The sequence below is a fragment of the Salvelinus sp. IW2-2015 genome, linkage group LG19, assembly GCF_002910315.2.
Source record: "Salvelinus sp. IW2-2015 linkage group LG19, ASM291031v2, whole genome shotgun sequence".
NCBI classification, from domain to species: domain Eukaryota; kingdom Metazoa; phylum Chordata; class Actinopteri; order Salmoniformes; family Salmonidae; genus Salvelinus; species Salvelinus sp. IW2-2015.
The window spans coordinates 20,844,700-20,868,315 of record NC_036859.1 but is presented as its reverse complement, the minus strand read 5'-3'; the positions used below and the strand labels follow the sequence as shown (position 1 = coordinate 20,868,315).

The 23,616-nt window shown below is 41.7% G+C and overlaps 1 protein-coding gene and 1 long non-coding RNA gene across 5 annotated transcripts; both read left to right on the top strand.

The window, feature by feature from the left end:
* The first annotated feature begins 3,884 nt into the window (after nucleotides 1-3,884).
* Nucleotides 3,885-4,817, top strand: LOC139029284 (uncharacterized). Its single transcript, XR_011481586.1, has 3 exons — nucleotides 3,885-3,980; nucleotides 4,134-4,278; nucleotides 4,397-4,817. It is a non-coding gene; the product is annotated as an uncharacterized lncRNA (long non-coding RNA).
* Nucleotides 4,818-5,254: 437 nt separating this feature from the next.
* LOC111979424 (E3 ubiquitin-protein ligase RNF152) lies at nucleotides 5,255-22,211 on the top strand. Of its 4 annotated transcripts, none has more exons than XM_070448875.1 (4): nucleotides 5,255-5,553; nucleotides 13,851-14,207; nucleotides 17,682-18,996; nucleotides 21,846-22,211. In XM_070448875.1, exon 3 carries the CDS (start codon nucleotides 17,866-17,868, stop codon nucleotides 18,391-18,393), a length of 528 nt encoding a protein of 175 aa, XP_070304976.1. In that variant the 5' UTR covers nucleotides 5,255-5,553; nucleotides 13,851-14,207; nucleotides 17,682-17,865; the 3' UTR covers nucleotides 18,394-18,996; nucleotides 21,846-22,211. The 4 variants fall into 4 exon arrangements, with proteins under 4 accessions (XP_070304976.1, XP_070304975.1, XP_070304974.1 ...); XM_070448874.1 differs by lacking the exon at nucleotides 13,851-14,207 and adding an exon at nucleotides 7,502-7,604; XM_070448873.1 differs by lacking the exon at nucleotides 13,851-14,207 and adding an exon at nucleotides 7,502-7,609.
* The last annotated feature ends 1,405 nt before the right edge of the window (nucleotides 22,212-23,616 follow it).

Sequence of the window (23,616 nt, the reverse complement as noted above, 5' to 3'; positions counted from 1 at the left end):
CATTCCATGAATTCAACTTTGACCTACCAGCACACCAGCATTTTTACGTTTTCATGAATTCTGATTATTTCCAGGGATACACAGCATTCTGAAATATATGAAGATATCTTTATTAGAAATAATACTAGATCTCACTTGAGGTAGTGATTCTGAATGTAAAAAATGGCTCAGCTTACCCCACTCTCCCATATCCTTGTTTTTTATTTTTAATTATGATGATTTTGGCGCTAATAAAGACGGTTTGGGAAAACGCCTCGGAAATGTTAAGATGCTCTTGTGAAGGTTCTAACGATGAACATAGCTTTGAAGATGCTTTTGGGAGACCGGACTAAGAGCGCTAGGCACAGACTTAAGTGGGTGTGGCTCATGTTGTCTGTTCCATCATTGTTTCCCCTAGCTAGCCAAGAACAATGTTTTACCTAATAACAAAGTAGACATCCTATAATGCTAGGCATCTACAGTGCATTCGGAAAGTATCAAGAACCCTTGACTTTTTCCATATTTTGCTACGTTACAGCCTTATTCTAAAATTTATTAAATAAATAAAAAATCCTCATCAGTCTACACACAATACCCGATAATGCACATTTTTTCAAATGTATAAAGAATTTAAAACATAAATAGCTTATTTACATAAGTATTCAGAACCTTTGCTATGAGACTCGAAATTGAGATCAGGTGCATCCTGTTTCCATTGATTGTCCTTCAGATGTTTCTACAACTTGATTGGAGTCCACCTGTGGTAAGTCCACCTGTGGTGATCTAGGTCTTCATCTCAGCTGGAGTCCTTCCAGAACTACATACTCATGTATGCAGTTTGCTTTCCCTTCTTCAGTCTTTAAAGATTTGCTTTCCCTCCTCCAGTCTCTGGAGAAAAAGGTTTGTATGATGTAAAACCAAAAACTCATTACAATATAATAATGTGGAGACTCCTTCAAATGAGTGGATTTGGCTATTTCAGCCACCACCACTGCTGACGGGTGAATAACATTGAGCACACAGCCATGCAACCTCCATAGACAAACATTGGCAGTAGAATGGCCTTACTGAAGAGCTCAGTGACTTTCAATGTGGCACTGTCATAGGTTGCCACCTTTCCAACAAGTCAGTTTGTCAAATTTCCGCCCTGCTAGAGCTGCCCCGGTCAACTGTAAGTGCTGTTATTGYGAAGTGGAAACGTCTATGAGCAGCAACGGCTCAGCCGCGAAGTGGTAAGCCACACAAGCTCACAGAACAGGACCGCTGAAGCATGTACCGCGTAAAAATCATCTGTCCTCGGTTGCAATACACCGAGTTCCAAACTGCCTCTGGAAGCAACGTCAGAGTCGGCTGGAGTGGTGTAAAACCCGCCGCCATTGGACTCCTGAGCAGTGGAAACGCATTGTGTGGAGTGATGAATCACGCTTCAACATCTGGCTGTCCAATGGACGAATCTGGGTTTGGCAGATACCAGGAGAACACTACCTGCCCGAATGCATAGTCCTAAATGTAAAGTTTGGTGGAGGAGGAATAATGGTCTTGGGCTGTTTTTTATTGTTTGGGCTAGGCMCSATTGTTCCAGTGAAGGGAAATCTTAACGCTACAGCATACAATGACAATTTAGACGATTCTGTGCTTCCAACTTTGTGGCAACAGTTTGGGGAAGGCCCTTTCCTGTTCCAGCATGACAATGCCCTGGTGCACAAAGTGAGGTCCATGCAGAAATGGTTTGTCGAGATCGGTGTGGAAGAACTTGACTGGCCTGCACAGAGCCGTGACCTCAACCCCATCGAACACCTTTGGGATGAATTGGAATGCTGACTGCGAGCCATGCCTAATCGCCCAACATCAGTGGCCGACCTCACTAATACTCTTATGGCTGAATGGAAGCAAGTCCCCGCAGCACTGTTCCAACATCTAGTGGATAGTCTTCCCAGAAGAGTGGAGGCTGTAATAGCAGCAAAGCGGGGGCCAACTCCATATTAATGCCCATGATTTTGGAATGACATGTTCGACGAGCAGGTGTCCACATACTTTTGGTCACATAGCATACATCCTTGATCGTTAAAGAGCAGTGTTGAGAAGAATGGGCTCTCAACTGGGGCTACCAAGGAGAATGATCTTTAGATCAGATGACCCAAGACTCCCTGAAGTGCCACCACCAACATTGGCTGAGCTGCTACAACTTTGATGAGGAGTCGCCACGCAACACAGGATGCAATTAGCACACCTTTGAATGGGGAAGGACCTGCACTTTCTCTGTTGTCAGACTTCCCGGGAAGTCTAAATACCTACAGAGTACTCAGAAATGTTGTTGAAAGAGGTGGGCCTACAACCAAACATATAAATCATATGTAAATAAGGGAAGTTTGTGTGGGCAACAAACTTGTGTGAGAAACAATATTTGTGCATTCTCTATCAAGCATATAGGCATCATTATTTTACTTTTGGAATGGTTTCAGAATTATTTACTTAACAGTACAAAACAACTCGGTCCGATTACACTGATCAGGTCAGATCAAGTCTTATTATGGAGAAAAACAAGAATACAAGGTAGTCTCTGTAACCTCCTCCGAATAACAAAAGCACAGTGTAAGGGAAATATTCTGATAAAGTACTGAACTGATATCACCCAGACTGAGAAAAAAATAAAAAATAAATACTCTTAGATACAGTATTACCAAATGGAATATTTTTCATAATTGGGATCCAAATGAAGAATAAAGTACAGTGTAGTCGTGGAATGTGTTAAACTTTTATGTGAACATACAGTACATGGTAATACATAAATTGAATAGTGTAGCAGTGAAATGGCAGCAGTTGTGGGTTGTAAGGTCATGATCATGCACGCCACAAATGACATGTTACTATAATTTCCTTGCATTTTCTATTGCTGGTGCCTCTTCATTATCTGGATAGATACTTGTGCTGTTTAGCTAACGTCACACCAGTCAAAGCAGTGGAGCGTGTAGTGAAGCAGAACTATAGTGGTCAAAAACATTCATTTTGGGGCGTCGAGGGGAGCGGGTTTGCAAAATACTATCATATCAAGCAATTATTCCATTTATAAAATGGTCAGATATATAAAAAAATATTTATAATATATATATTTTTTTWATCCAATGGATTATGACTTTCTGGTAAAAAAAAGGTGGAGGTGCAAAACCCTAAGATTTTCTCCCCTATGTCAATCTACTCCATGACTCAATCGGCCAAGTGGACACAAGGTTGTTTGGCTCATCTCAGTTGCGAAGAGGAAGAACTTTGCAGCTGTTTCTGATTAATAAACAGAGCCATGCTGGTGGGTGGTAACAATGAAATAAAACCCTGAAATGAAACATAAACTAAAAAGAAGTTGTTCCATTCACACAGATTTGCATGGAGTGGGCCATTCAGATTTGGCTCTTCAAGCCAAACACACTGAGTTTACAAAACATTAGGAACACCATCCTAATATTGAGTTGCACCTCCTTTTGCCCTCAGAACAGCATCAATACGTTGGGGCATGAACTCTACAAGGTGTCGAAAGCGTTCCACAGGGGTGCTGACCAATGTTGACTCCAATGCTTCCCACAGTTGTGTCAAGTTGCTGGATGTCCTTTGGGTGGTGGACCATTCTTGATACACACTGTAAACTGTTGAGCATAAAAACCCAGCAGCGTTGCAGTTCTTGACGCACTCAAACCAGTGTGTCTGGCACCTACTACCATACCCTGTTCAAAGGCACTTAAATACTTTGTCTTGCCCATTTACCCTCTGAATGGCACACATACACAATCCATGTCCCAAATATTTTGAGGCTTAAAAATCCTTCTTTAACCTGTCTCCTCCCCATCTACACTGATTGAAGTGGATTTAATAGGTGACATCAATAAGGGATCATAGCATTCACCTGGATTCACCTGGTCAGTCTGTCATGGAAGGATCAGGTGTTCCTAATGTTTTGTACACTTTGACTAAAACGATGACTTATTGACTTAAATCATTGTGCAACATCATGGGTAAGCTCTGGCCATCGTCTTTCAGTTCTAAAAAAGTTTTAACTTCATGAATTAAGCTATATTGTAGTAATGTTTGGCTTCATGTAATATTTTGCTTTCAAATTAAAGCTCCATCCAGGTATTCACAGAGCTAATGTCCACTTTTCTTTTCAGGTGATTATCAACTTGGGTTGTGTACATGTTTTTTTCTGTAGGATTACAATTTAGAAGAGCAACTGACTGTCCAGGGGCACAGGCAGGATTGCAGAAATGATTGGACAGGAAGACCGACTGCAAGGAGAGGCTGACCGAGATGAAGGTTAGTAAAAATCTTTCACCTGTGGTACTGTTTACCCGTTTCACAACATTCAAATCACATCACACAGCATTTGGTTGCATTCTGTAATGTTATGTTGCTTTTTTTTATACAATTACAGGCTAAATTACAACGACTGTCCTTGGAAGAAAGGGGAGAGGTGCTTGAGCTGGTCGCTTCCAGTCTACCTGATTTTTGAATACCAGAGAGGTATCCCAGGGTCTCCAGACATCCCAGACCACAGACAACCTTGCTGGTGCACCTGCCTGAATTGCAGCGAGACTTCTACACCTTACGACACACAACTGCGGCCATTTCACCGCTGCACTATTCCATTTATTTATTACCAAGTATGTTTACATAACAGTTGAACTTTCCACCACTACACTGTACTTTATTCTTCATGTGTCAAACACAATCCATGGAGGGTTTAATGTCTGCAGGTATTGGGTTTTTCCTTTAATTTAAGACAACCAGTTGAGGGAAGTTCTTTACTAATTGGTGACCTTAATTAATCAATCAAGTACAAGGGAGGAGTGAAATCCCACACACTCAGCCCTCCATGGAATGAGTTTGACACGTGCCTTACTGTGCTTTTTTTATTTGGAGAAGGTTACAGAAATTACTTGTATTTTTGTTTATCTCTCTAATAAAACTTTATTTGACCTTATCTGTGTAATCAGACCGACTTGTTTTGTACTGTATTTACACCAGAGTAGTTCATCCATTTTTCTGGATATATACCCAACTGTAGGTCTGCTAATTTGATGTGAAAACTGTCAATAGTATAGATTTCAAGAAAAAGATAACAGCTTAGTAAATAATTCGAAAACCTTTCCAAAATTAAAATAATGATGCCTATATGCTAGATAAAGAAAGCACAAATATTGTTTCTCACACAAGTTTGTTGCCCACACAAACTTCCCTTATTTACATATGATTTATATGTTTGGTTGTAGGCCCACCACTTTCAACAACATTTCTGAGTACTCTGTAGGTTTTCACACTTCCCGGGAAGTCTGACAATAGGGAATGCTCAGGTGTGCTAACTGCATCTTGTGTTGCGTGGCGACTTCTCCTCAAAGTTGTAGCAGCTCAGCCATTGTTGGTGGTGGCACTTCGGGAGTCTTGGTTCATCTTATCTCAGGATCAATCTCCTTGGAAGTCCCAAGTGAGAGCCGTTCTTCTCAACAGTGCTCTTGTTCTGGGATGGATGTGTAGTCCTATGCAGTTTTCAATGCGTAGACACAGTCTCATGTAGCTGAAAGAGAATATTTGGTGAGTATTTTGTCTATACAGTTATAGAACTGTAGTGTTGATATCTGTTGAAAATATAACAGCGATAACATGTATTATATTGTAATGAGTTCTACTAATTGATATTTGGGGGTTTTACATCATACACATTTTTCTCCAAAGAGTGGAGGAAGAAAAGCAAATCTCCAGAGACTGAAGAAGGGAAAGCAAACTGCATACATGTGTATGTAGATCAGGAAGGACTCCAGCTCCGATGTAGACCTAGATAGACAACAAATCAGAAAACTCTATAAATCCCAATCGTACTCTGGTATACGCTTTTAGCATTTGACAACTATGGCTGCGTAAAATGCAGCCTATTACAGAATTGCCTTTGAAGATCCAACCTTTTTATGCGAGTAAAGTACATGACGGATAAAAAAATATAATGACAGATCTAAGAGAAACAGGTAATGTGTCTGTAAACTTTCCAAATGTCGACAAAAGAAAATACCTAGACATGGTGGGATCTTTTTGTGTCGGTTTAATTCACTATGCGAGAAATGCAGGTGGAAACACTTTTATGCACAAATATTAATATAATAACCATCATATAGAAGTAAATTTGGAGTCACGTGATGATATTCCACTGGGTGTCAATTCAACATTTACTACACATTGGTTCAGTGTAACGTCATTGAAATGACGTGGAAACAACGCTGATTTAACCAGTGTGTGCTCAGTGGGATGTTGTGTGGTCCTCCCACTACAACTCAAGAAAGCATGCACTTTATTAGGCTACAGATGAAATCAATTATGATGAATTTCACAGGGTGGTGAAAGTGCACGTGATGAGCTTGATGCTCCTTTCCAATAAATATTGAGGGTCTTATTCTGGCGACAAATATCGATGCTTGGCTGCGGTTTGACAAATAAAAATAATCTCGCTATTTTGTCCATAATAATCTCAATTTATCTGCGAGATGTTGGCTAGAGCGCATGTGCCAAGACCAGAGACTGGCTCATAACACAATATTTTTTTGTGACAAAACCATCAGTAGAGTTGAACATGCGATGGAAACCCATTTAACTTGTATGTTTTATTCGGTACATGGGGAMTTTAACCGCAAAAGTATTTTTTTATGTGCACTACGAGATCATGCAAATACTTTTATCTGCAACAAGTCAATTTTATGGAAACACATCTCTGGTGGGAAAAAGTGCAATTTGTTTTTATGTGGATTTTTGAATATTCGCTTCAAATCTGTCACCAATAGGATAACAAACCTAGCTACCCACTCGGCACAGATGTAATCAATGTAATGTATTTTCCATATTGGTTCAGAAACAACGTTGATTCAACCAGTGTGTGCCCAGTGGGTAGTCTTAGATTTCCAGGGTACATTCAGTTTAAGGTGAAGGGAGTTAGTCTTTTTTCCCCCCATCTTTGGAGAAGGACGCTACTTGGCAGAATGTGGTGTGGTGGAGGCATTTGAAATGAAACATTTGAAATGTGGATGGAAATGGGGATTATGATCAGTGAGGTATTTTGGACTCCTACTGATGACAGCTGAATTCTATAGACACAACACTTCACAGAAGCAAGATTTATTCACTATCGGTTGCAAAAGGCACTGCAGATTCCTTGTCTAGTAGTCCCAAGTGAGGAATTTAAATATTTACATAAAAATTGTCATCTAAAAAGTATCCAATACTCATCCTGATAAATAAGGTTGTGAAGTAGTTTACTCACCATGTGGTAGGTAGGCGCGGCTAACTTCAGACAGAACAATGAGGGAGTTCTATTAACCTGAGCCGCGGTGCACCGGTCTATTGCCCATTGACGTGAACTGGCAAAAGCACCGAGGCTCACCCCGGAAGGCAGCCCGGTTCCAAAACTAATGCAATCACTTTTCACCACTAGCAAACTCCTCCCACCGGGGTAACCCGGGCCAGATAATAGAATCCTCTCATTGTTTTGACTGAACAGGAGATCGAGGGTGTGTGTTTAACTTGGTCAAAACAAACAGGCTACTACAAGAATCACTGCAACAAAACAAGGAACAGATGTTCCGTAGGACTGGCATCACAAAGTACGGTAAGATGGTCTGCATGTCGGTTCTTTAGTTGCTGACTGATATGTGGGTTTGCGGTGTAGTTTCAGTTTGCATGTGCAATTCCGAACCTTGTTCAGTAGGCTGTCTACCTTGAAAAGTTGCCTGTTGTGTATGCTCGCCTCAGTTCAAGTTCAAAGCCGATTATGTCTACATGCTCGAATGCCAAAATCCAATACAGCAATTGCAGATACTGCTTGTATCAATGGAAAAAGAAGCCTACTTTTTATGGCATTCAGTGTTTACATAACCTTTAAATTAGAGACATGCCTTTTAACTTTACTATTATAAAGCCTAATGTGTGGCTTCATGTAATATTTTGCTGTCAAATTACAGCTCYATCCAGGTATTCACAGAGCCATTTTCAGATGAATTTCAATTTAGACTTCATATTTACCATTTTGAAGTTAGTGGCAAAGCATTATCTTGCGTATGGAAAGTCCAAGGACTTTGTCCTAGAAGGCTAAGTTGGCTAATTMAAGTTAATGTTCTTTGCACAAACCTTAGCACTTGGGATAGGCCACTGTAGTAACTGTGGTAACCAGGTTACAGCACGGTATCCCTACTGCTGCTAGAGCGATAATTGTACTATGCGTATGTGTCTTATTTAGAGAAGCTGGTGAACTGGTTTGGTTGGTATGTCAGTACTAACTATTTTCATGTGCTTTTTTTGGTGGGGTGGGGTAGACATGCATTCTGGATCTCACGACTGCTTCTTCAGTTTAACTTCAACCTGAACTAAGCCCATAMGATTGCCTTGTTGAAGCTGCACTGCATGTGTAACAATGTGTGTACAGGTGTTTTTGGAGACCCCTGTGGCAATAATGCAGATTATTTATTTTTTTGCCTATTTGAACACCGTTTTCCAGAAACGACAGCGCTCGTTTGGCAGGGAGAGATGGCGAAAGTGTATGCCGAGTTCGAATCAAAAGTTGCATGTGTAACAATGTGTGTACAGGTGTTGGTGAAGATGAATGTTCTGAATGGACAATAGTCCAAAAATGGAACAAAAAGAAAATTGCCTAAAGTTGGAGTGGAGTATATGTTTATGTTGGATAATTAATCGTTTCTTGTTGGGATCTGTTTTGTTGAGTAAGAATGCATATGTGGGAGACTGGATTGAGGTGTTGAATGGTGAAGTATGCGCTGGGAAAATTGGAGTCTGTCAGAGTGACCAGGAGTGTGGTCTTATTCTGATTAATTTTATTTCTGAAGAACAGAGGAAGGATTGCAGTGGGCCTCAAAAGAATCCGGACAACAGAAGTATCGTGCTTTGAACTTCGGCGCAGAGCGCTCATCGAAGGAGTCATCTCAGGGGTGACGATTTATGTTCAGGTTGAATACCTGAAGAGAAATCCTGGTATGGTTTGTGCCTGGCGTCTGACTCGCTGGGTGAATGGAGAAAAAGAAGAAAGTCTGTTGGAGAAAGAGTTGAGAAAACAAATGACACTCGTGAAGATATGGTAGTGGATGCACCACAGCCTGTAGTAAATGTTTGCTGCCAGTCAAAAGGTACACTGTGTTTAAAAAGGTGGATTTCTGTGGTGCTCATTGCCGGTGTCAAAGAAACTGGATATTACTTTGACTGCGTCAGAAACGTTTTTGGGACTTCAGTAGATTACATTGGAAGACTTGCAACGGGTACTGGCGCCAGAAGATAGCTGAGCTGCTACCTGGCCTATTTGAACTGATTCTTGTGTGCAACTTGGTGCATAATCTAGGGGAACAACATCACACTGCTACACATCCATGAGCTAGTTTAACTGTTTTTTTTATGACCAGCACTGTAGGTGCGCGAGACAACTTTACCAGCATCATAGCATACGTATCGATGAATCGTTGTGACATGAAATACGAGTGATGGTGTAATCAATGTGAATAACTACATAATAATTTGAGGCGTTCATTAAGTTTGTGGCGTGCAGTCATATTCAGGTCCTGATTGGTCAACGAGATTATTTGACACGTTAAATAGTTTATTTTTTGACAAGCAAAGACCCAAACGGCATTCCATCGAAATCCTGGTTGAGAATGAAACGACTGAACAATGAAACAGCACAGCAAGTAAGTGAAAGAAATAGGTTTTGATTATGTTTTACTGGTATTCGAACCAGGGACTGTAGTGACGCCTCTTGCACTGAGATGCCTTAGACCGCTGCGTCCGTGTGTGTGTTAACTATTTAACTATACTAGAATGCTTTAAAGGCAATTAAAGTTTCAAATATCGGGTATCGGGTTTTTTGGCAAGGAAAGTATTGGGTATCGGTATCGGCCAAAAATGTAATTTCGGTGCATCACTCATTTTATATATGTATATATATATTCACACTTCCCGGGAAGTCTGACAATGGCGAAAGCTCAGGTAATTTACTTCTCGTTTCCTCCTTTGTCGTCTTGAGGAAAAACTGGGAAGCGTTGGAGGATAATGTGGCAACGGTCAGAGTCACAAGAAGTGGTCCTATTTTTCGTGAGTCCGTGGAGCAGAATGAGTATGTTTTATGCCTCAAAGATATCAGTATGGAATGTTTTCTGTTTTGATTTTCGAAGAAGGGTGTCTATCAAGGGGGTTATTTCTAGGGTGTTCTAATTATCATTGCAGGCTAAATTGCAAGAGCTGTCCTTTTAAAGAAAGGGGAGAAGAGCTGGTTGCTTCCTGAGCCGATGTTTGTGGTGGCTCTTCAGGGAGTCTTGGTTCATCTGATCTCAGGTCATTCTCCTTGGAAGCCCCAATTGAGATTCCTCTCTGAAGTTATGGGATAGTCCTTTCCGGTTTTCAATGTGTAGACACAGTCTCCTGTAGATGAAAGAGAATCATATTTGTATTTTGTCCATAGGATTTCATTACTATCAGCAGCTAGGTTGTCATCCATTTTGCGACATATTGTCATGCGATTATTCAAAATTCCGCATGAAGAAAATATGTGCATTTTCCCACCAGTGTTTCCACCAAACTGACTTGTTGCCATAAAAAAAGTGCATGATGACATAGGGCACACAAGTTGTCATCTTCCTGAATACAAATCTAAAGTTCAATGCGTTTCCATCGCATTTTCAACTATCGATAGTTTTGGTACAAAGACTGATGGGTTAAATAGCAAATGTGCCTACTCTGGTCTTGGCATGTGCGCTCTAGCCAACAGCTCACAGATACAAGTAAAGGTCAACATGTCACCAAAACCCTCAATATTTATTGCAAAGGAGCATCAAGCTCATCACCGTGCACTTTCACCACCCTGTGAAGTTCATCATAATTTATAGGGTGTCCAATCAAACACACATCTTTTGACCAATGGGTAAAATATGTTAACTGTGTAGATAATCCTCTATGAAAGCCAATGATCCAAAACTCATGTCTCTATCATAATTAGTTGAGTTATTATGGTGTTTACCGTTGTAGGATGGCCAGAATTAAGGTGACTAAATCAATGGAGGCCAGAGCAGGGGGAAAAAGGTAAAGTAAAAATTAAGATTTTTTTTTCTCAATGTCAGCCAATCAGATCAGCTCTGAAAAAGAGCTGACTTGAAAAGAGCTGATGTGATTGGTCAAAAAGCCAATTAGCGGAATAAATATCAGAATTGGGATGCCTGTGTAATATGCAGCGTTTGACAGAATTTCGTTTGATTACCATCAGTCTTAGATTTTCAGGGTAAATATTCAGTTTAGGATGAAAGGAGTTAGTATTTTATTTTTTATTGGAAAAGGAGGCTGTTAGGCAGAATGAAGAATTAATGTTTACAGTCATTCAATATAATGAGCGACAGGTAGTCTAGTGGTTAAGAGCAGTAACTTAGAGGTTGCTGGTTCGGGCTAGGTGAAAAATCTGTTGATCTAATTTTATTTGTCACATGCGCCAAATACAAGGCTTACTTACAAGCCCTTAACCAACAATGCAGTTCAAAAAATATAGTGAAGAAAATATTTAATAAATAAAAAATGTAGGTAGGGGTAAAGGGACTACATTGATAATAAACAGCGAGTAGCTTCAGTTTAAAAACAAATGGGGGGAGGGGTCAATGTAAATAGTCTGGGTGGCCATTCGATTAATTGTTCAGCAGTCTTATGGCTTGGGGTAGAAGCTGTTAAGGAGCCCTTGAGCAAGGCACTTAAAACCTTAATTGCTATAGGGTCGTCGTCAATGGCTGATCCCTGGCCGTGACCCCACTCTCAGGAGAGTGGGCTATGCAAAAAAAATGAATTTTCAATTCATACATGCGTATAATATACTGTATGTACACTTGTACTAGCAACGTGCATGCCCCACCCACCTTAGATCTGTATTTTTCAGCCATCTCTAGTTCCTTGCTTAAATTTTACGCTTGCGACTCTTTCATACATGTGCTTGTGCCTGTCGTTTTTTCCCTTTAATGTTGCGACCATGTAAATGTTTAATGTTCTGTCAAACACATCCCGGTAATGGCTGAAATGGGGTCAATGTCTTTCATCAGGGAATCGTTTAAATGTTTACAAATTATATGCGCTGAAATGAAAGCATCTTCCGAAAAATTAGTTATAGTGACATTGTCTGATTTCGCAAAAAACTTAAAGTATGTATAGATGTGTGTAATCTAAAGCCAAGCGTGTTAATTTTTAATCCAAGGCCATCCTGCTATTGACACAGAATGTGACAACAACAGTAATTAATGAGGCAGTGTAGACCGGGCAGGTGAGTGCAGGTAGGCACTAAAAGGGAGTGTGGCGAAGTCAGGTAGGAGACCTGCACATACTCCCTGTACTTACCGTGGAGAGCGAGAGTACGGGCAGACACCGTGTTACGCAATAGAGCGCATGGTGTCTCCTATACGTGTGCATAGCCCGGTGCGGTACATACCAGCTCCTCGTATCGGCCGGGCTAGATTGAGTATTGAGCCGGATGTCATGAAGCCGGCCCAACGCATCTGGCCACCAGTGCGTCTCCTCGGGCCGGCTTACATGGCACCAGCCTTACGCATGGTGTCCCCGGTTCGCCTACATAGCCCGGTGCGGGTTATTCCACCTCCCCGCACTGGTCGGGCGACGGGGAGCATACAACCAGGTAAGGTTGGGCAGGCTCAGTGCTCAAGGGAGCCAGTACGCCTGCACGGTCCGGTATTTCCGGCGCCACCTCCCCAGCCCAGTACCACCAGTGCCTACACCACGCACCAGGCTTCCAGTGTGTCTCCAGAGCCCTGTTCCTCCTCCACGCACTCGCCCTATGGTGCGTGTCTCCAGCCCGGTACCACCAGTTCCGGCACCACGCACCAAGCCTCCTGTGCGTCTCCAGAGCCTGGTGCGTCTCCAGAGTCCTGTGCATCCTGTTGCTGCTCCCCGCACTAGCCCTGAGATGCGTGTGTCCCAGCCCGGTACCACCAGTTCCGGCACCACGCACTAGGCCTAATGTGCGTCTCCAGGGTCCAGTATGCCCTGTCCCTTCTCCCCGCACTAGCACTGAGATGCGTGTCCCCAGCCCGGTACCACCAGTTCCGGCACCACGCCCTAGGCCTAATGTGCGTCTCCAGGGTCCAGTATGCCCTGTTCCTTCTCCCCGCACTAGCCTTCAGGTAGGCCTACAGGCCTACAGTGCGCCTCAGCCGGCCAGAGTCTGCCGTCTGCCCAGCGGCGCCTGAACTGCCCGTCTGCCCAGCTCCATCTGAGCCATCCGTATGCCCAGCTCCATCTGAGCCATCCGTATGCCCAGCTCCATCTGAGCCATCCGTATGCCCAGCTCCATCTGAGCCATCCGTCTGCCCAGCGCCATCTGAGTCGCCCGCCAGCCATGAGCAGCCAGAGTCSCCCGCCAGCCATAGTTGGTTTAATGGGTCAGTGTCTTGTCTAGGTGTTTGTATGTCTATGGCTGCCTAGATTGGTTCTCAATTAGAGATACACTTTATTACAGGGCTTTGTATGTGTCGTGGAAGTTAGAGTAGCAATGATCCAGAATGTTGCCAGCCCGTGTCGTGCATTCGATATACTGATAAAATTTAGGGAGCCTTGATTTCAGAATAGCTTTGTTAAAATCCCCTGCTACAATAAATGCAGCCTCAGGATATATGGTTTCCAGTTTACATAGAGTCCAATTAAGTTATTTTTAATCGAAGAGGATTCCCTTGGTAGATAATGCGGTCAGCATTTGATTGTAAGGAATTCTAGGTCAGGTGAACAAAAGGACTTGCGTTCCTGTAAGTTGTTATGAACACACCACAACTCGTTAATCATAAGGCATACACCCCCACCCTTCTTCTTACCAGAGAGATGTTTGTTTCTGTCGGCGCGATGCATGAAGAAACCGGGTGGCTCTACCGACTCTAACATATCCGGAGTGAGCCATGTTTCCATGAAGCAGAGAATGTTACAATCTCTGTCTCTCTGGAAGGTAACCCTTGCTCGAATTTCGTCTACCTTGTTGTCAAGAGACTGGACATTGGCAAGTAGTATACTCGTGAGCGACGAGCCTGTCTACGGAGCCTAACCAGAAGACCGCGCCGTCTGCCCCTTCTGCGGCGTCGTTGTTTTGGGTCGCCTACTGGGAGCCGATCCATTGTCCTGGGTGGTGGTCCAAACCGAGGAACCGCTTCGGAAAAGTCGTATTCCTGGTCGTAATGTTGGTGAGTTGACGTTGCTCTTATATCCAATAGTTCTTCCCGGCTGTATGTAATAAGACTTAATATTTCCTGGGGTATTAATGTAAGAAAAATACATTAAAAAAACAAAATACTGCGTAGTTTCCTAAGAATGTGAAGCAAGGCAACCATCGCGAACGTGAAGCGAGGCGACCATTATGTGCTATCATTCAGTCAATATCTGATGGATTTTAAGAATTCTAAAAGTTTGGAGTATTTTCATCCATTGTACAATTGTTGCTTTTATTAGAATTGTTTTAACCATTTTAAAATGTTGATGACTGTTTCTACTTGTACATGTGTGAAATAGGATAAATGTAAGCACCTACCTAATATTGTTATTATGGAATGTTACTTTTATACTCAATACATGTGTAGCATACCTTTTGAGCTTGCTCAAATAGGGAATAACATACTCTGTGCATTAGGCWAAAATTGGGATGGTATGTCCTCAATACTCAAAGTAAATCCTGGATAGTTAATTTTCCTAAACAGCTGAGCTACATAGATGCCTATCATTATAAGAAGTCTACTTTGTTATTCGGTAAATTATTCCTCTTCTTGGCCAGCTAGGTGAAACAAAATTATGGAACAGACAAGGTAAAAAATCCATCGTTAAAGTCTGTGCTTACCAATCTGATTCTGCTCCTATACTCGACAATGGTGGGGCTGGAAATACAGGCATGCCAGGCATTGATGTAGATTTATTTATTTTATGACTGAAATTATATCTGAAAATATATTTTCTAGAGCTTGAACATCAAGTAATGAAGCCCAGTTCAGATTCAACAGCCGGCATKAGACCAGACGAGATCAAACTACCATAGTTAGTTTTAGAATGATGTGTTGTAGGCTACAACAGCTCAAGACGACGAGCAGTTTTGCCAACTATTTTTGTGGCACAATGTAGCATTTTCGCCCCCTCTCCCGCCGCACAATCCCTTCTCTTGTCGCTAAATTGGCAAAACTGAAGACAAGACTTGCAGTTGAGACAGTTTGTAGCAAAGGAGTGTCATGAAATACATGCATTAGATAAATATTGAGATGCAGCCCCACAGCAGCCTGCGACTAAAACTAGCCTGTCATTAAAACCAATACTATCGCCATCTACTGGCTTTGGTTAATCCCTACCACATACATATGAAATCGTTTTCTTTCCTAGATTCCTTTCCTCACTCCCTTTCCTCCTTTCTTCCTTTCCTCTCTACTGGCTGTGGTTAATCACTACCACATACAGGTAACTGCCAAAATAAAGGGATAAAAAGTATATTGAAAGCAGGTGCTTCCACACAGGTATGGTTCTAGAGTTAATTAAGCAATTAACATCCCATCATGCTAATGGTCATGCATAAAAATGCCCCGTTGACCATTATTTTGGTTAGGCGCCAGGAAGGTGGAAAGGATTTAGGAAAGGAGATGATGTAAAGGGATTTATGGGATGGAGAAGAGGCTAAGAAAGGAAAAATAGGAAAGGTAAGGAGATAGGAAATTAAGCTAGTAAAGGAGGAGATGAAGTGGAAGGAGGAAAAGAAAGAAGGAAAGGGAGCAAGGAATGTAATCTAGGAAATAAGAGGAGTTCACATGTATGTGGTAGGGATTAACCACTGCCAGTAGATGGTGATAGAATTGGTTTTAGCGTCAAACTGGTTTTAGTCACAGGCTGCTGCGGGGCTGCAGCTGGATACTATTGTAAATATCAGCAAGCTAGACTAGATATGTGCAGCAAAAAAGCTAGCTAGCGCTCTGCTTGGCTAGCTGCTTGACTGAACACAGAATGTTAGTGCACTGTTCTTTGATTGGCTAAATGGATCCGTCTCGTCGCAAGACTTCGGCTAAAGATTTGAATCTTGGAAACTCCAACCAAAGAAATCACACGTCCTAAAACTAGACTGCTCAGATTAAACAAACTTGCGTCGTGTCTCAATTTACATATCTGAACTGGGCTTTATAATCATGGCTAGGCATTTCCRTGCCAGTTGACTAGTGTGAAGAAAAGTAGCTAGCTAGCTAGAGCTAACCAATATCAACATGACTTTCAGATCACATACTTCAGAAATATAACACAAGGTCAAGTAACGTTATACACAAGTTGGCTAGTAACGACTATCTTGTGAAGCCACATTTTATAATCAAATTAAACAAACCAATGTCAGTCAGCTAACAACATCAAGCTAGCTAATACGAACTATTGGATGCGTGTCTTGAAAACAACAATAAAAACAAGTAATCCAAAATAGAGCCCTCACATGAATATTTACATCTAAATATCAAAACCGACATTTAATTTTATATCTAGAAATATATTATATCTAGTTAGCAATATCGTACCTTTTCAGCAGAAAATATGCAAACTCGGTCGTTTTTGAATGCCTTCAATCAAATGTATTTATAAAGCCGTTTTTACTTCAGCCGATGTCACAAAGTGCTATACAGAAACCCAGCCTAAAACCCCAAACAGCAAGCGATGTAGAAAGCACGGTGGCTAGGAAAAACTCCCTAGAAAGGCAGGAACCTAGGAAGAAACCTAGAGAGGAACCACGCTCTGAGGGGTGGCCAGTTCTCTTCTGGCTGTGCCGGGTGGAGAATATAACAGTACATGGCCAAGATGTTCAAACGTTCATAGATGACCAGGAGGGTCTAATAATAATAATCACAGTGGTTGTAGAGGGTGCAACAGGTCAGCACCATAGGAGTAAATGTCAGTTTGCTTTTCATAGCCGAGCATTCAGTTAGAGAGAAAGTGTGAATGCAGATCCGAGGTTTACTCTCGTCTTGGCCTGTGCTTTATTGCTTTCCGTTTTCGCCTGTCTGCTCTCCAAAGTTCTCTGTGTCTTTGGCGTAAATGGAGTAGTAGCTGCTGCTGGGTTAGGTCGTTGGCCCCTCGCATCTGCCATGTCTGTAAGCTAGCTATCTCTGCTCACCAAGTGTGGACATGGGCTCTGCTAGCTAGGTATCATACCCCTACCAGTTAGAATATCCCTAAACTACGGAAACACGTCACTCATTATCCACAGCACAGAATATGTTGGGATAATCTGACTCGACAGGGAAAATTGTTGTCAGGCAGGCTAGAGGCTCAATATTATTACTTTTGCTTCACATTGGATGCCCACTAGTGACTTACTGGAGCAGAAAAAAGTTACAAAATGCTGCTTTAAGAAATGTGCAGCAATGTCATGCAGGAACTTTGCCTTAGGCTGCTGAGTGATCAACATTCTTGCCAGTCCAGATCAGAAACAGGTTTGCTCATTTGCTAAGGTTATTTTCCTGTTTTGGTTAATGACAAAATAGGCTTATTGTGCTTTATTCTTATAGTCACAGGGTCTTGAAGCGGACACACACACAGAGAGCTCAGTGGGCAGGACATGACCAAGTAGTATTTTTGCTTTTTCAGTATGAGTTATTTAATGAGGATTACGGAATCACACACTGACTTGACGAATGTCTTCTCTCTAATAGGGTTGATGGAGCCAGACATGGATTAAACTAAGTACTGTGACACAACATCTGTAAAGAAGAGAGGAGGAGAGACGTCAAGAGCAGAAACATCTGTAAATCTATCTATGGTTCCATAATCTGCATATTCATACCGCGGGAACCACAGACTGTTTGTGGTTTGACATAACAGACCAAACTCATCATAATGGAACCTCTCTCACAACAAGAGTCCATTCTAGATTGTCAGATCTTACAACAAGACTCCATGTTAGAATGTCAGATCTGTTTCAACTATTACAGTTCGTGGCGTAGGCCCAAGCTCCTGGACTGCCAGCACACCTGCTGCTCAGTGTGCTTGACCCAGATGAGGATGAGCCAGAGTGAGCTGCGCTGCCCCTGGTGTCGCTGTGTCACCACTCTGCCCCCAGGGGTCTCTGTCTCCCAACTCCTAGATGACCCGGACACTATGGCCATCATCTCTGTCCCATACACACCTGTCTTCATACGGCTGCCGTGTAACGCCTACCTTCCAGTAGAACACCATGAGAGGGCTACAGGGATGGAGGAGGAACATGGGATGAGGGAAGGGGAGGAAGGTAGTTGTAAGAGCGCATTTGGGACCAGGTTCTGCTTAGTGGTTGTTGTGGGATTTGTCCTACTCTTACTTGTGTACATTATACTGCACAGCATGACCTGCAACTCAGAACAGTTCACCATGATATCCTGTGGCTGAAAGACTTGATGATAATAATAAGCTATTTGGGATCTTTCTCTCACTCCCCAAAATGACAGGACATTGTCACAATGCCAGCATTCAGGCTATTTCTTAACCAGGAATAGTACTGCCATACTGAGTAAGGAAATGGTTGTCATACTTTGTATTTCGAATGTGTTCAGATATATTGAAGATATTTATTTTTATTTTTTCAAATTATTTCTCATGTCTTTGTGCAATAGACAGTTAAAAAATTAAACCAATCACCATTATGCTTCTCTGTTGTGATTCACCAAGAAAAGCACAAATCAGATGTTATTGTCACATACACATTGAGCAGATGTTATATGTGTAGCGAAAGGCTTACTTGTGTTAATTCATATGAAAAACATAAAACGGACCCATTTTTAGAGGTCTGTGATTTGTATTTGTTCAAGTCTTCCTTTTCACCTACAGATGATGCTATGTGACATTTTAATCTTTAGGTCCCACACAATCAAGGCTCTAAATTAATATTTTTAAGCTGGAAGAACTGTCAGAAAAGCAAAAACCTTTTTGCCCATCAAGACCTGAATCCAGACAGCTGTCAATACAGGGTTTGCTCTAATCATTTCATCACTGGTAAGTCAAGTCTGATCGATTTCAAGTTTAGTTTCACTGTTTTGCTAACCATGTGTTAGCCGAAATTAGCTAARCTGGATAGCTTGTAGTCTAGTCATTAGCATGTGGCGCTTGAGTGTCAAGTTTTGGGGAAGCAAAATAATTTTTTACCATTAATAATGCCCCTTTAAAACATGCCTCTAGTATTGCATTTGCCGACTAATGTAAGCCTACTATTCCTAATGTGATGAGTAGATTGGATAGTGATGATTTATGCTATTAATAAGCACGTAGTGACATAGGCTACATTTCCTTTGCACTGAAAAATGTGGCTTTTGACAAACATTTAATGCAATTATACTACACTTTATAGGAGTGGAGTCATTAGCAGAATTTTTTAAAATAATACTCTACTGACACTGATAACAGATCAATAAAAACGACCTCGTCTTGAAAGCAACCATGTAATCTAGGCCGAAAAGGGGTCCTGGCTAAAAGGGACCCAGCTTTTGTGAAATTAATGTAGAAGGTTTAGCTAAAATACAACTTAACTTTTTCTGAACCTTAACCTAATTCTCTTAACCTGCTGTGTAAATTCTGCTAATCTGCCATGATAGGTCAAATATTACGATAATTTGACAAAAGCTGGATCCCTTGAAAAGGGGAGACAAATTGTACAATATGACGTCCATATCAAAAATCGAATCAAATTTTATTTGTCACGTGCCGAATACAACAGGTTGCCTTACAGTGAAATGCTTACTTACAAGCCCTTAACCAACAATGCAGTATTTAAGAAAAATACGTGTTAAAGTATTTACTAAAATAAACTGAAGTAAAAAAATATATATATGAAAGAGCAACAATAAAATAACAGTAGCGAGGCTATATGCAGGGGCTACCGGTACGGAGTCAATGTGCGGGGGCACAGGTTAGTTGAGGTAATACATTAGGGAGAACAAGTATTTGATACACTGCCGATTTTTCTACTTACAAAGCATGTAGAGGTCTGTACTTTTTATCATAGGTACACTTCAACTGTGAGAGACGGAATCTAAAACAAAAATTGTATGATTTTTAAGTAATTCATTTGCATTTTATTGCATGACATAAAGTATAATAAATGATCACTACCAACCAGTAAGAATTCCGGCTCTCACAGACCGTGTTAGTTTTTCTTTAAGAAGCCCTCCTGTCTCCACTCATTACCTGTATTAACTGCACCTGTTTGAACTGGTTACCTGTATAAAAGACACCTGTCCACACACTCAAACAGACTCCAACCTCTCCACAATGGCCAAGACCAGAGAGCTGTGTAATGACATCAGGGTTAAAATTGATAAATAACATCAGGAACTCCAGGATTCTGTTACAGAGAAGGGTTTAGTCCCAGGTCCTTAGCTTAGTGATGACCTTTGAGGGCACTATGGTGTTGAACGCTGAGCTGTAGTCAATGAACAGCATTATCACAAACAAGTAGGTGTTCCTTTTGTCCAGGTGGAAAGGGCAGTGTGGAGTGCAATAGAGATTGCATCATATGTGGATCTGTTGGGGTGGTATACAAATTGGATGGGGTCTAGGGTTTCTGTGATAATGGTGTTGATGTGAGCCATGACCAGCCTTTCAAAGCATTCATGGCTACAGATGTGAGTGCTACGGGTCGGTAGTCATTTAGGCAGGTTAACTTTGGTGTTCTTGGGCACAGGGACTATGGTGTCTGCTTGAAACCATGTTGTATTACAGACTCGGTCAGGGACAGGTTGAAAATGTCAGTGAAGACCACTTGCCAGGTGTCAGTGCATGCTCGGAGTACACCTGCTGGTAATCCATCAGGGCCTGCGGCCTTGTGAATGTTGACCTTTAAAACAGTCTTACTCACATCGGCTACAGAGAGCGTGATCACACAGTCATCCAGAACAGCTGATGCTCTCATGCATGCTTCAGTGTTGCTTTGCCTCGAAGCGAGCATAGAAGTTATTCGCTCGCCTGATAGGCTCGTGTCACTGCGCAGCTCCGAGGCTGTGCTTTCCCTTTGTAGTCTAATACACTGCTCAAAAAAATAAAGGGAACACTTAAACAACACAATGTAACTCCAAGTCAATCACACTTCTGTGAAATCAAACTGTCCACTAAGGAAGCAACACTGATTGACAATAAATTGCACATGCTGTTGTGCAAATGGAATAGACAAAAGGTGGAAATTTATAGGCAATTAGCAAGACACCCCCAATAAAGGAGTGATTCTGCAGGTGGTGACCACAGACCACTTCTCAGTTCCTATGCTTCCTGGCTGATGTTTTGGTCACTTTGAATGCTAGCGGTGCTCTCACTCTAGTGGTAGCATGAGACGGAGTCTACAACCCACACAAGTGGCTCAGGTAGTGCAACTCATCCAGGATGGCACATCAATGCGAGCTGTGGCAAGAAGGTTTGCTGTGTCTGTCAGCGTAGTGTCCAGAGCATGGAGGCGCTACCAGGAGACAGGCCAGTACATCAGGAGACGTGGAGGAGGCCGTAGGAGGGCAACAACCCAGCAGCAGGACCGCTACCTCCGCCTTTGAGCAGGAGGAGCACTGCCAGAGCCCTATAAAATGATATAAAATGCCCTATAAAATGTGCCAAAAGTTTTTTCATAAGAGGAGGGAAAATGTATGGCCATTACAGCATATGACAAAAGCCACAATGGGATATGACAACCTAATGTGTTGACTTGGTTGTTCCAGTCCAACAATAGATGATATCCATATGACAATAAAACACCCTGAATGAATTAAACACAACCAAATACTTAAGAGCCCTGATGGTATATGTGACCTGAAGAAGTGATATTCTAACATCAGGTGTGTTTCTCATTTGTTTATGTACTGTAGGTTCACCAGCTGACCTCTATCAAGACACCCATGTCAACTGGATTCCCACTGTGAAGATGTGCAAGATCAGATATGAAAGGAGACATCCCTCAGTTATACGAGATGGTTGTCATATGCTGTGCTTTGGACAATCTGAATGATTCTGTTGTGTCAGATATGTAGAGGGCACCTTCACCTTGTCGTCATGACTAAACTGCCCCCTTAAACTGTGTGTGGTGTGTGTAATTTGGAACTTGTAAAAGACTATCGTTTGTATTGTAAACATACTGTACTTTAATAATAGGCTATATTGTCGTATGGGTGAAATGAATGTATTTTGCTATCTCTGCTTTGCCTAGCCCCATTGAATAAAAAGCATTTCTTATAGCCCAACTATTGTCCTTCTTTTACAATTTAAACACATTTAGCGTAGACAATGTAATTGTTGTGGAAGTCTTAGGCAAAACATCTTCATTATCACAGTAGCCCATCCAAGTGCCACTCAGACCTTCTCGTAGAAAAGTATCTGGCATTGAACTTGGTGGTAGTAGTTGTATGTTTGAAGAGAAGGATCCCATCATCTCCTACTTCCAGATGTTTCACCACCTAGATTACAAGGGTTGGATTTGCACTAAACAATTTCATGTCAGCACAAGGCATATACCAAATCTAGTATAATGATTAGCCTCATACATTGTCTACTGGTATTGGTTTTAAATTGAGAACATATAGCTAAACAATGTGCGAGTTAAGCTATTCTCTACTTCAGATGCACAAAGTCAAGGGGTGCATTGCAAATTCCCATAAGGTTAATGCTATCAAACTGTAGGGCAGTGGTTCCCAACTCCGGTCCCCTAGTACCCCCAACAGTACAGTTTTATTGTAGCCCCGGACAAACACACCTGATTTAACTTGTCAACTAATCATCAGGCCCCCTGAGTTGACTCAGGTGTGTTTGTCTGGGGCTACAACAAAAATGTGTGCTGGGGGGGGGTACTCAAGGACTAGAGTTGTGAACCATTGCTGAAGGCAATGGTGTTGAATGCCATTATCTGCAAAATGGGTTCACATCACTGATTTCCTGAAAAAATTGTGACAATCAAATAAAACTAATTGGAGAGCTTTTGACTGAACAACAAGCGAATATTACGTGAGCAGCTAATTTGAGTTAGCCTGCAAACAAGTTTCCGGAGCAAGCTAGCTGATAATAGATTGTTTTTGATCATTTTCAAAATATTTACTTACTAGCAAGATTTACTTACTCGCTTCACGTCCGTAGGAAATTATGCAGTAATTTGTTTGAGATTGTTTCTGTGAAACCTTCTCTGTTTCACGGAAACATGGCTCACTCGGGTTATGTTGTCAGAGCCATCGGGTTTCTTAATGCATCGCGCCGACAGAAACAAACATCTCTTTGGTAAGAAGGGTGAGAGTGTATGCCTCATGATTAACGACTCATGGTGTAATCATAACAACTTACAGGTACTCAAGTACTTTTGTTCACCTGACCTAGAAATCCTTACAATCAGATGCCGACCGCATTATCTTCCAAGCAAATTATCTTCGATTATAGTCACAGCTGTGTATATCCCTCCCCAAGCATATACCTCGACGGCCCTGAAAKAACTTCACTGGACTCTATGTAAACTGGAAACCATATATCCTGAGGGTGCATTTATTGTAGATGGGGATTTTAACAAAGCTAATTTAAGAACAAGGCTACCTAAATTCTACCAGCACATTGATTGTTGTACCTGCTCAAGCAAAACATTGGACCACTGCTACTCTAACT

Excerpts from the sequence above, each read along its gene's own strand:
- LOC111979424 (XM_024009955.2), top strand. The coding sequence starts at position 17,866 with ATGGAACCTCTCTCACAACAAGAGTCCATTCTAGATTGTCAGATCTTA.